The 13,924-nt window shown below is 41.1% G+C and overlaps 1 protein-coding gene across 1 annotated transcript in view; it reads left to right on the top strand.

The window, feature by feature from the left end:
- AGBL1 (AGBL carboxypeptidase 1) overlaps nucleotides 1–13,279 on the top strand; it is a 295,756-nt gene extending 282,477 nt beyond the window's left edge. Inside the window, exon 23 of the mRNA XM_087743738.1 lies at nucleotides 10,977–13,279. Coding sequence (XP_087599864.1) covers nucleotides 10,977–11,283 — 307 coding nt within the window. The 3' untranslated portion in view covers nucleotides 11,284–13,279. The remainder of the gene's footprint in view (nucleotides 1–10,976) is intronic.
- The last annotated feature ends 645 nt before the right edge of the window (nucleotides 13,280–13,924 follow it).

The following is a 13,924-nucleotide window of genomic DNA, read 5'->3' as shown; positions in this document are numbered from 1 at the left end:
AACCAGCATGCACAAGTCCTCAGTCTTTGTTTCCTTGAGCTGGCTGGCTGGCTTTTTCTGCTAGCCAGGCTAGCTGGACAGCTTAAAATCAGAGGCCAGACTGGGTACAGAAAATCTGGCAACTTGCGACAGTTTCTTTCCAATCTGGATAATCTCCCCTTCATTTTTATGACTTCAGTTTCTTTCAGTACTGCAAGAATTACAATGGTTCTCTTTGAAATATGACCTGGCAGCTAATCCTTGGTATTACTGAGCACCTCTCTCCCCTCTTGATGTCAGCAGGAGTCCTACATCCTCATCATTCCTCCACCTAAACTCTACATTCCTGTCTGGCAGAATCATGAACACTCACTTCTTTCCCTAATGGATCTGGAAACTTGCTATTTTTTTTACTGAAGTCTTGGTTTGCTGGGAGGAGGTTTTGGACCAGACCCACCAAGGTTATTAAGCATCTATTTTCTTACTGCTTTCAGTAGAGAGAAAGACACTTACATAAAATAGGCAATTAAACAGCTTTGCACCTTCATTCAGACTAGACAGGTGATGGAGGGCTTCAGACACACCGTGGCTCTGCCACCATGCCATAAGCCAGGTAGGGTGATGGAGCCTTCTGCGTCCATTTTATTCAAGAATTAGGGCAAAGAGAGAAAAGCAGTTTGCTCAAAGTGACTGTGAGCCCACCAAGTGTAGAACCCGTATCTTTCAAACATAAGTATTTTAACCTCATGATTCAATTTTCCCTTGATGCACAGTATGACATATCTTTTCAGTCACTTATTCTGCACACAAGAACTGACCTTTTATCATTTTTGGTTGAAAATCAGAGAGTGACGTTAAATGCTCAGGGTGGTTCTCCATGAAGTGATTGTTTCACTGCTCCGTAAGCTGTGCTCTAATTTGCCCCATCCATCCAAATACATGTCTTATTTTGATTAAATGAATACTTTTGTCAGTTTATGTTGCTTCAGCTTTCACTCAGAGTATGCTTGCTTCTGTGATGTGTTAGTATTCTTTTAGAATTTTAATGGGAGTTTGTATATGCATATGTAGATATGCACACACATATTCAGATAGAGAAAAAGTAAGAAAATGTAATCACAACTTTCAGGTAAAACACATAGAACATTTTGGCAGGCGTTTGAAAAGTGATTTTTATAAAATATTCAGGAAATGCTCATACTAACAGCAATTTTAAAAATTGTTCCCTGCTGGGAATTGATAGATGCTACAAACTACAAATGGATTCATTTGAAAAGAGCATCTCACTGCTATATAGGTGAAACATTATTAAATACCTACAACAGGAACACAGAAAAATATTAGGAGATCTACTGTACAACAAACAGCAATGGCAAATTTTATATGTGCTTTACTGCGTTCTTTTTGCAAGGCGATGCCGTCTTCTTAGATCACAGCAAATGGTTTTTGTTTTTCTTCTTTCCTCTGTTTACTGGGAGTCATATGTTCCTGGCTGGCAGGTCCTTCTGGCACAAAGAACCCCTTTAAACCCGGTTTGAGTTCTGAAGTAGGATGAAGGTGGTGCTTCATGTTTGTGTCAGCCCTCCATGCCTATTGTTTTTCTTGTGTGCTAAACCACTAAAATTCATCCTTGCAATTCCTGACAGACAAATTTTAGGAGGCAGAGAAAGCATAATGAAATATTTGCTGTTCTTCATGAAACATCTGGCAGGGCTCTGGCAAGATCAAGGAATTAGCAAGAGTTACTACTTGTATGCTGTAGCTAACATTTTCTGTTGTCCTTAATGGAGTCCAAAGCATATGCAAATCAGCTGTGTAATGAGTGAGGTTAAGCAAGGTTTTGGACTTGGTTCCATATGGTATTAAAAACATAATTGATCAGAATGTTTTGAAATATATTGAACATGAGCATTCAGATTTGTTTTATCTGAATCTCATTACATCTGAGAAAAGATTTAGGATGAGGGCAGAGGCTGAAGTTTTAACCAGGATCTATTATTGGTTATCTATGATCACACATACTTCATCAGATGTTTCTGCTATAAACCCCACTTCAATTTGCTTTAAAGGCAAGATAGATTTCTTTGACCTTGCCTTCTCTGCCTTTTATTCTTATGGGTACACACACATACAATCTCTCTCTCTCTTTCCTAATTATGATATTGACTATTCTTTGCAGGAAAGGATGAGGGAACAAAAGTTATGTGTTAGCCTCAGAACTTTTTACACTACAGGAAGTTTCTCAGATTAGTTATGATGAACGTCCCTGGAATTAGATGCTTAACTTTTAGGGGGATCATGATTTTGCAGATTTGTATTGGATTCATTTCAGGAAATCTGTGATAACATAGGACTTTGTAGAGATGAAGTTACTTTGAGAGGTGGCTATGTTGACTGATGTCCGTCAGCTGGAACCTCTTAGACTTCAGTGCTTTGCCATCATGTTGGCCTTAAAGTGATCGTTTTCAGTATGCTCCAGAAACTGTTTTCTGTGACCCTTAAGATGAGATTTGGCAGAAGGCTTTTCTTAAAAGCGGAATCCAGTGGTAAACCAGCTGTTGAACCCCCACATGGTGCCATACTGTCTCCCCTCTTTGGACACTCCAGAACCAGAATCATTCTTTTTACCAGAGCTCAATACTTTTGGCCCTGGACATTGTTTACTCATTTGAAGACACATGATTGTGAAAGAGAAAAAGAGGTATGGAGAATATTTCCCTACTGAGAATCCAAGTTCTTAACTTTTGCCACACATTCTTGCTTTTAGCTTCTAGTTTAAGCTCTCAAATAGATGACGATAACACTATATGTTTTAGACAACCATTTCTGCCTGCCTGCTGACCGTCCTAATATATCTCAAGTCCTACCCAGATGGTCCAAGTCCCCCCTCAGGTGACCTGCTGCTTTGTCAACACTCACCTGAAGACTAGAGTCAAAGAACTTGTTTGCCCTGGCCAGTAGCCCACTCTTTCCCTGAGGTTGCTTCCACTTGAATTCAATAGCATCAAGGTTCAGTGATCATCTATTGTTATCTCTCAGCTAGCTGTAGGAGTATTTCCTGAGACCTTCTATGTCTTGTAATGAAAATTATGCTCTGAATACAGAGTAAAACATGTAATTGTGGGGATGTGTAGGTGTGAGGGTGTCTGAGTGTATGCTTATAAGCATATATGTGTATGTATTATTTATCTATCTATCTGTAAGGAAAGATGGATAAAGGATGGTGGTCTACTTTGTGGGCTTGTGTAGACATATTTACATATTTAAATATATACACACACACATCTATCATAGATAGATAGAGTCTCTAAAACCTCAGAGCAGTTATCAGCTAAAAATAGATTTTCAAGAAGAAAAACTAGCAACCAAGACATTGCTTTCTCCTCCAAGGGGTATAGTGGTTGGTATTTACTCATTTACAGCAGTTGTTAGTTAACTTAGGTAGTTAAGTGTCTATCTGTCATCTGGTGTGCAAGCAAATATTTGCATGCATGGTTATCTGACCCAAAAAATACCCTGTGCAGAAAACAGATCTGTAACTAAAACACAATCTAGACATATCTTGGCCATCTTAAAACATTTTGCTTTCAAAAACCCCAAATCCTTTAAGTCGCTCAGAGAGAACTAAGGGATATATACATATGGAACTTGGACTTTTGAAATTAAATATATAGAACCAATTACAAAACTTGGCTGAAGTCAGTGGAATTATATGAAACAGCACCAAGGGAAACAAGAACCCAGGAGAACCTGCATGCCTTTACATTATTTATCCTCAGCAGTACACATATTCAGCATCTAAGCCAAAATCTTTCCACATTTCTTCCCCCCCTACAGTGCCAATGTCTCAATTACTGGAAGCACCCAAAAGCAATTACAGGGATTCCAATAATCTTCCTGTATTACTGTGGCTGGACTGCTAAGTATCATCAATAACGTGATTATAATTTTGAAAAGAAATTGCTTGAAGTGGAGACACTGTGAGAAGAGCTCCCAAACACTTTCAAAATCATATTTTCAGCAACTCTTACATTATTCAGTGTCCTAATGAGTTCTGGTAGTCTTAGTAAATACCTTCCCATACAGAGGGGCTTGACTGCTCATATTTCTCAGGAAGCTTAAATGTTGTCTGGTTTGGAAGCATTTCTTTTGATTCTTAAACTCAGAATGAAATCCAAGCCACTGACAGTGCTGCCTGGTGGATGGATATTATCCCATCTATTTTATGTCACCCATATTTTATATTCCCTGTGTTTATCTGGGGTCTGCACCAACTGTCACAGCTGTGTTTCGTGGCTGACTTTTATCTGTTCAAGTCAGTGGGTTTTATTAATGCTTACAAGCCTACAGCTGTAAGAATGCTAAAGATGCAATGTTAGTGCTCCACTGATATATAGATTGCTTCTCCATTAGGAAGAAATTAATGATTGTTCGTAAGACCGAATCCACGGCCTTTGGCTTCACAGCAGCTTTTCCATCCTGCAAGTCTAAAGACCAACCCATATGAATTTTATTGTTTAGCATTAGAAACATGCCTGGATTTGAACTGAGATATCTGGAATCCAGGAATATCATGTAATGTCAAGCCAGTACTCTTCAAATGGGAGAAAAATGCCTGCTTGTCCTCTATACAAACTCATCTTTCACAGAAGGATCAAAGCTGTACCAATGACGTGATGTAATTCAATTAAATGCAGTTCTTCATACCAGGCTTTTCAAGTTCCCAACCACGTGTAATGAGAGGTGTGTACTCAACACCTCCTCTGCTCTTACAGCAGTCATCAGCCAGCTTCTCACCAATGAGGAGAATGGAAACAGTCATTCGTGAGAAGACTAAGAGAGCTTCTGCTAGATGCAAGTAAAATGCTGTCCAGGGCTAAATTGTTGCAAGCCTGAATGAACATTAGGGGACAGTATTGGCCAGGAGTCAGCCTGTTTCTTGCTCTTCATGCGCTCCCTTTATTTGCAAGTTGTCTTCCCTTCTCTCTGAATGATAAAGCCCCACTTGCTCCTTACTTATCTAACTGGTGCACCAGACATCCATTTTTAATCTGGGCAAATCAATTATAAATATTACAGTCTAGAATTACCCTGGGAACTCCTGAAAAACTAATTAGCATGAGTCTTAGCAATGAATTACACCTTTCTCTTGGCTATTTGCAGTAGGAAGAAAAAAAAACAAAACACAACAACCTGCACTCAAAAGGAGACCAAACATCTCTTAGCCATAGCAAACAGAATTCAAGGCAGGGTTTAATTATGGGATGGGCCATGGTGGGCTGAAAGCCAGGGCACCTGCCATTGCCTAGGGCTTGGCACACATTTTCTCAGGAGATGTTGTAAGATGTAAAAGTCCTTGGCAGAGAGTCTTTGGAAAGGGAAATCTCATGGGAGCCTACAAAGTTCATATCATTAGTGTTTACTGTGTAGCAACAAAGGAGGTGAATGCAATAGTTCTTTAAGCTTGAGCCATCTTGCATCAGCGCATAGCTGATTCCCTCCCTTGGTGAGGTCAGGGACTAAATAGAGCCTTGTCTGGCTTTTCTCAGGCAGGAGGGGAAGCCAGGCTGCTGTCTGGGGAGCTCCCAAATTGCAGAGATCAAATTGGAAAGTCATTACAAGGTATGCACCACACCTTGTAGCAAGTGAATCAAGACACTAAGGGCAGACTAAAGCCCTTCTTCATTGGCATCTTATTGCTGTAGCATATTTCTTACAGGTGTAATTACTTAAAATCATCATAGTTGTTTCATTTATGTCCTAAAATACCACTTTATGAAGCTATTAAAGACAGAATTGTACTCTAGGATAACTGCAAATGCATCTGCTTAAGATTCATTTTAGATTCATTACAAGACTTCAGAAGCAGTGTTCCTGTAAAATACTTTTAGTAAAACACATGGATTCATCAAAAGCAAAACTTTGCAAGACCACACACCCTTTTTGATTCAGTGACATACGTGGAATTTTAATGTCAAAAAAAAAGAAGGGCAAGGCAATCCCAATTCACTGCAGAGAGGGCAGCATATCTTTAAATGATATAGGACACTTTACTTACCAGCATATACATAACTGTTCATACAATTGATAAAACGCTGTTAGAAAAGAATGAGAGATTCGCCTTCTGTGCAGGTGAGAACTGTGGTCAGGGAACTTGCTAGGGTCTCCAGTCCTTGCTTGAGTGGAGGAAAAGCACACCCTTGTTTCAGGTGAATGCTGTAATTGCTGAGAACTTGGCCTGTTTAGGTCAGACATAAATCTTTTTTTCTGTTTTCTCACAGGGAGATGTCTGATATCTTGAAAAATTTCAAGAAAGCCATTTCCTGCCTTACTTAGTCTATGAACTGTATCAGAGATGTGCTTGGCTTCTTACACATGCCATATTCCTGCATTGGGCAGCTTCCAAAGGATTGGGACATATCAAGATGGAGAGAAGGTTTAGGGAAAGAAGAAAATAAGGTTACAGACAGGGTGATTATGCAGCTACTGGGATGTTATTTTTCACTGCAGAGAGAAGATGAAGACATGTTTGCTTATTTGTTGATTCATTCTTCACAAGGAGTCATTGATATGTCCATGACCAGCAGTGGTCCCCAGACTTAGCTTTTTCCTCCTTTTTGTGTGAAACATTTAACCACTCACTTCCTAGCTTTGCTCTGGCAAGACTGCAGCAGATTTCACAAGAGTGAGAGAAGCAACATGGAAAAAAAAGTAAATGCTCCATTTCCTTCTCTAATGTACTGCAACTGCGAGGCCTGTCAAGTGAAGGTCAAGCAGCAACCCTGAACAATAGTCATAGATTCCCTAAGAGGGACAGTTGTCAGTGCCTGTTCTTTCCAGCAGAAAAAATAAAACACATTCTATTTTGAGCCAGTCAGTAGAATATACAGAGAGTGAGTGACCTGCCACACAAGCAAAATATGAGTGAAAAATCCCAAGAAATTACTTAGTACATCTCTAGTTTTTCTCCGTGCCCTGGAAGTATATGCACAAGTGAAGGAGAATTATGTATGGAAGAGAGATCATGAGTCATCCCCATGTACAACAGGAAGCTATAGTTTATCAGCTGCAACTATAGACTGTCTTTTCTTATGCGCAGTTGAGCAGGACAGCTTACTTGCGAGGTTTATGTCTAGCTGTGACCTAACAGGTAGGCTGACTTAGAATGAGGGGTTGCAAGGTTTATGTCCAGCTGTGACCTTACACTTAGAGTGAGGGGTTTGCAGGAAGCACCTGAAAGAATTGTTTTTCAGTCACACCAGAAAGTTCCAGTTATGCTGACATGTAAGGAGGGATGGGGCTCCCCTCGTCTTCTCCTCATGTTAAGTCAGCAAAACAGAATCATTCTACAGGGTACCAAAGCTTGCTTGCTTTCCAAAACCAAGCAAACAAACAAACACACCCACATACAAAAGGAGAACTAATTAAGATCAAGTCATATCTCAATAAATATGCAAATTAAAAATCAAAACAAAGAAATTCTATTTATCACATCATAAAGTTGCAAATTGCTGTTGTGGCTCCCATTGGCTGGAATAGATGAGGGCTACGAGGCTGTAGGTTTTGAATTAGTAGATCAACCACCATGCGTACATGTTTTATTGTCATAGCTGGGGGACTGTTGGCTGTAGATATATTACCAGCCTTCCCTCCCCCTCTTCTGTACTGCATTCACATTCAGTGGTATTCATAGACTGTATTTGTCTTGGAGTTCTCTAATGCAATGTCATTGGTTTTCCTCATTGTTTACCTTCTGTAAGACAACATCATTATTCTTTGGTAAATCCGTTTCATGTCCCCTGGGGTTTTTCTCTCTTTTTTTTTTTTTTTTTTTTTTGGGGGGGGGGAGGGGGGCGGAATTCTTTTGCAGCTTTTAAAAAACGGATTAAAAAAATAAACAAACAAACAAAAATACCAAGAACCTGCCCCTAACAAAAAGCCCCACAACCCTTTGTTGGAAAAGAAAGAAAGGCACACCTTCTGCAATGGTGTGCAGTAGTCTAGATGTTGGCTTTTCTGCTTATTACGATTTTTCACCATTTGCATTCTCTCCTAAAGGAGCTAGTCTTTGTGATGTGGAGAAGCAGCATGTAATGACTTTGGGAGCTTTGATAGTGGGACTCTAGCTGGCTTCCCAGCATGCCACATGCTGCCACCTCTTCTCTTTCAGAAGAACTTCTCACTGCTGGTTTGAACGAGCCTATTTGTATTCCTTTGTTGTGTGTTTTATATCTTCCTGCGGCAGAAGGTGAATTATTGGGATGGAAGATTCCACATAGAGAGATGTATCTGGTTTGTAGAGTGTAGTAGTGTGAAAAAGAGCCTTTCAACTTTTAAGTCACCAGTGTGATTACAGCCTGCATTGGCAGAGAGAGGAAGTTGGCACCATCTATTTGCTGTTTGGTAGCTCATTATGTGGTTTGTGGTGGTGGCATTGATCCAGTGGGTATCAGTCCATATTGGAGAAACCATTACTAAAGTCAGTGCTAATTGGCTTGCTCGTTCACTGTCACAGCAAAGGAGCAAAGGGCAGAACAAACTAGGATGAAAGTCTTCTTTCCTGACCTCTAAACATGGTCCAGGCACATCCTCACTTGTGGAGAACCTCTCCCTGCAATATATCTGCCCAAGTACTGAATTGTCACAGTCTTGGTGTTTTGTATACAATGTATGTAGGCAACATGGCAGCACCCATCTTGGAAGGGAGAGCTTTTGAAGTCCATTATAAAGGTTTTATGCATAAATACTTGCTTCATAAAGACTGTTCCTTCAGTCTTCAATGTAAGGAAATGGCAGGTTTGTGTGTTTTTCATTCTCTGATTGTTGTTTTCCAGATTTCTGTTCTGTAAAGTGCTTTTGTGCTAGAAGTCATTTTCTCCTTTCTGTCAGAAATCCAGTTCTAAAATGATTTATCAAACAATTCAGACAGTCCTCTGTTATTTGGTTTCCCAGATTTAAGTAATAATAGGGAATTTTTTTTTTAATTGTTACCCTGTTAATGCAAATGTTTGACCTTCAGTTCCTAGATTGCAAACTGAATCGTTCCATCTGTAAAATATCAGTCAGTTGGGTGGAAGCTGTGCTCTGTCCCAGTGGCATTAGCAGCTCCTCCTAAACATACAAGTGCAATACTGAAAGTAGACATGCTTTGGTTCTTTTTGATTGCAAAGCCACAAGAGCAGAGCTTATAAATGAAAAATCTAGTTCCCCTGAATTTAGTCAGCTTTGAAGATTATCATAGGTACTTGGTGTCATGGTAATTCATTCCACGCCTGCATGTGAAAAAAAAAGAAGAAATCATACCCACTGGTCAGACTCGGTAGAGACCACTGTTTGTTGCTGTTTGTGCTGGGAGGATTGTCCTGGTTCGTTTGTTTTGTTTCATGTCACATACTCATTTTCAGTATGAGTTCTTCCTGACCCAGATTTCTGAGCAGGCTGAAGTGGAGCCAGGAACTGTAAAAGTGCATAATTATTCTTTTATTTATTTTTAAGCTGTACAGCTCTATTAAGCTTTCAGAGAATCCTTTATACCCAGCCTTTGAAGTAAACTAAGCCAGAGATCAGCCAGAGAAGGAGAAGTGGGTTGACACTGCTTGTTTCTGCTTGCAGAGTAGTCTGTATACAGTTAAGATCTGGAGTCTCAAAGCTAGGAAAATCTTACGCCTTTTTTGGAGTGCAGAAGAGAGACGGGATCAATATATCCAAAAGCAATACTTTACACCTTTGGTATGTTCTGAAACCTCAGATGCTGGCACTGCTGTGAAACAGCTGAGAGCTGGAAGATTATTCCGGGTACTGACATGTAAATGAGCAGACCACACATTAAAGCTGTGTATGCTCCATCTGTCAAGCCATTCATTCTTCCCAACTTGGGACAAATTAGAAACTCTGGCCCAGTGGCGGAAGATTATTATTCCTTTCCCAGTCCCCCAAAGCAATACATTCCCCTGCTTTGAGTCTGATTGAAAACATTGACCGGGAGGTGAAAAACGCAGTATCTGTCCCCCTGATTCATCCAGACTCTGACCCAGGCAGCAGTGCAACCACAGGCTTCTTTCTGGTCTCAAAAAATTACACAGCTGCCCTCCTGGGCTAAGGGCCAAATGGGAACTAGGCGGCCATGTGGGAGAAAGACCCTATCCCCCAGAGCCATCTAGTCTAGTGGTTACAATTCTGCTATACATATTGCATTAGGCTAACCTAATACAATATGTATTGAAAGTGGATATGTAAAGAAAGCCTATGACCATTCCTGTAAGTAAATGGCAGGAGGCTAAGGTGGTGTAACCTACCATTCTGAGAGCCAGACAATGTAGCTGTGGCATCTGTTTAGAGTCTCTCCTCAGCCATTCAGACTTGCCTCTGAATTTGGCCCTTCCTTGGGAAGTCATGCTGCCAAAGCCTTTTCATGCTCCTTCCAAAACACAAGCACTCCTGGTATTTCTGCCCTCCTGGTATTTCTGCCCTCCTTGGAGCCAGTGTGCTTGAAGACTCAAGAGCCTCCGTTTTTTGTTTGTGCTGCCTCTTGTTAGGAGTGCTCTGAGCTTGCACAGAACAGGAGGAAAAGATGCCAAAGCACTTCAGCCACCTGGATTAATTAGGTCTTACACTAAATGGGGAACTACAGTGAGGTGGATGATGATTAAACCAGCAACCTTCTGGAAACTGAATACCTCCTCCTCTACTGTATTTCAGCTTCTATAACCTTGTAAGTGCCTCAAGGCAAGAATGGTGTTCTCTGTATATAAACCACTCAGTTTCTGTATAAGCAATAGCAATAATAGTGATAACAATAATCATTTCTCCTGTGAGGCAGGGAAGTATCACTCTTCATTTTAGACATGGTGAAACAGGATCTTGCTTAGTGCCATCTCATGCCTTATTAGCAGAGCCAGGATTGAACCCAGAAAACGCATTTCCCTGTTACTTGCTCTTACCCCTAGAGAACACACCCTCTTTGATGACGACCAGTCTTTCTTCTGATTTTTCTGCAGAAGCTGCAGCAACAGCATCCTGGAGACTGATGATGAACCTCCTTGTGTGGAAGAAATCGATTATAATACTGACAGTTGCTCTGATGGCGAAGGGGACTTCTCAGAGCTAGACCAAGAGATCGAGGAGTGCCTCTCGTGGGTGGAAGGAGAGACAGAAGATGAGGAAGTGACCACAGGACAGACATGCAGCTCCAAGGCTCACAGGGGGCTCTACATTTCCAGCCAACCAGTATCCAACAGTACAGCTCTCCCTTTGCGTTCAACAGCACTTGGGGTGCACAGTGGGTTCGAGAGCAGCCCTGCATAAACAAGGCTTTGACTTGCAGAGCAGTAAGCAAATGGGTTACTGCTCATGTTTGCCTGTTTGCCAGCTTCAGCATCCTTCCCAGATGTGTTACTCCAGTTCTGAATAGAAAGTCAACTCTATGTTTGTGTAATTTGTATACATACATATATTGACAAATACTCCTTACACTTTGTACACAAGGCAGAGAGAGGGGCCACTGGTCCTGATGACACTATGTGAGAACATCATCCATTCCTAAACATAATCCCCAGTTTCACAGCTGCCTCTAGTATGTGGTTTCATACAGATTGACCTGAGGAATGGTCTTCTGAGACCAAGGAAACAGAGATGATTCTCCTTTTCCTACTTTAGGCTTTTATTACAGGAAGCAGCCTTTGCCTGGAAGAGTGACAGTTACTGATGTCTTTGGCCAGAGCTCTCCACTGCCATCCATTTCTGTTGAGCTGCAGAGCATATATCTGATTCCTGTCTGATCAGAATTTTTACAGTGTGTTCAACAGGTTGGGTCAGGCTGTGCGTGCTTCTTAGCCGGTCATATCTCAGCAAGTGTGGGAAATCCAGTGTGCTATACTAAGGATAGCACCAGTGACAATACAGAGCAGTCCTCTGGAAACCTGGGCTAAATTCACCTCTGCTGCACTGGAATGAATTAGCCCAGCATAATCTCAGCTGAGTCACTTCATGCTTGAACTGATGGGCCCAAGTGTAGAATTTGTTTCACAGATGCTGTGAAATTATATTTTCTCTGTGAGACATCCTTCCAGCTAAGAGATTACAGATACAATAGTTCATCCTGGGGAACTAGAGCTACTGTTTAAAGCTATTGGGAGTGAGAGGGATTTGGGGCATTTTAAGGAGAAAAACATGTTCTCTTGAGGTAGTCAGGGGTCCCCCAATACTCTGTCAATAGATTAGTGATGGTGGCAATATCCAAGAGTGAATTTAGCCGAAGCATCAGTCCTGTGATTGATTATTTTTGTTAGTTTTATTATGATACCACTGAGGAAACCTAGTTCATGGAACAGGACCCCATTGTGCCAGACAGTAATATAGTAGAAGACATTACTGGTAGGTTATATACCGGACATGTTCTACCAGTGACTCCCATAATGGAGTCAGAACAGCTTCTCCTTTGATCCCCAAACGGAAAAAAATAGATTTCTCCTAAAAGTGACTGCAAACACAGATCCCGATTCCTGAGAATCCAACACAGACTGAGAACCCACGCGTGTGCCCGGCATCCCTAAAGCATGAAGCCCACATCACCATGTCTCACATCTCATATTGCCTGAACTTCTCATGTGTCTCAGACTCTGCTGCTGCAAATGGGGAATTGCCCTGAACCCAAATGGAACCAACTGCATTATGCAAGAAGCTCCAACTCTGTCACTACTTTATGAGGCTCAAGGGGAAGGATGAATGTATAGTGTGTTGTAGGATTACAGCCTATAAGGCCTCCATTAGCAGTGATTATTATTATTAATATTGGCGCATGACTAAAAGCACCATGTCATCCTCTCATTTTTATGCTGTTTGTGGAGAGAATTCCTGGTGCAGAATGAGGTTTTCTCTGATGCCTTTCTGAACACCTTTACCCAGACTACCTAGACATATTTTCCAGCAGGAGCTTGGTCTCTGGAGAAATAACTTCTTCCTGTCCTGCTGGGTTTTCAGTATCCAGGTGTTTTAAAGTCTTCACCAGCACATAAGAGTTCTCTGTGTCTCTAGCTCTCTCTTTATGACGCTGCTCAAAAGACAGGCAGCTTGGGTCCTTAGAAGCTGAGCTTCTTAGACCAAACTAATTCATTAGGTATGGTGCGTGTTCTCTGTACAAATGTCCTGTTCTGCTTGCTTTACTGTGCAGCTTGTTGCACACAATACTGAATTTTCATAAAAGGTTGGCTCACAGGAATGGACACAAAAGAGGTAAAACAGGTGTTCCCATTGTAATAGTTTGTATAACTTTGCTTCAAAGCCTATTAATAAAAAACCATATATGTGCATAGTTAACTTCAAAATCCAACATTCGTATGCATGACAAAACACTCACACTGTGCTAGGTCCAGACTGCAGCATACCCAGTCCATGCTGTAAGATCTTCAGCATTCAGCATATCCCCAGGGCACAGGGCAAAAATACTATTGTACATATATGTGTCTGTAGATGTCCATGTATACATCAAGAGCTGCTTTTCTCTCCCATGCTGTGTTCTGTGCCAACACCGTGCCACAACAATAACTGAACGATGCTTACCAAGGCTTGCCAATGGTACAACTTATTGCAAAGAAAAAAAAAAGAAGTCTTCTTAAATCAGCATTTTTCTTAATGAGACACCAATAATTTGGCTATAAATACTATAGGCCAGTCTCAGCCTTCCAGCTGTTTCATTCTCAATTTCTTAAACTAGGGAGAATTCAGTTCAGTGGGAAAACTTTGCCCTAGTTGTGATTCATTGAATCAATAGACTGCAGAAGGGTTGTCCTAATAGAATAAAAATGGAGATGTAGCTTCTATGCGTGTTTGGAGCCAAATGTATATGAGCAGTATCACTGTTTCATAGATTCCTGTGATAGGAGCTGCAAGAGGCAGAGAGATGGTAAAGGCCCTTAGGGTGTTTTCAGTGTCTGGAATCCAAGTGCAG

The sequence above is a fragment of the Nipponia nippon genome, unplaced genomic scaffold, assembly GCF_047370975.1.
Source record: "Nipponia nippon isolate SJK-2023a ecotype South Korea unplaced genomic scaffold, ASM4737097v1 scaffold_9, whole genome shotgun sequence".
NCBI lineage: Eukaryota > Metazoa > Chordata > Aves > Pelecaniformes > Threskiornithidae > Nipponia > Nipponia nippon.
The sequence above is the reverse complement of the archived record's forward strand: the minus strand, read 5'-3'. Positions and strand labels throughout refer to the sequence as shown.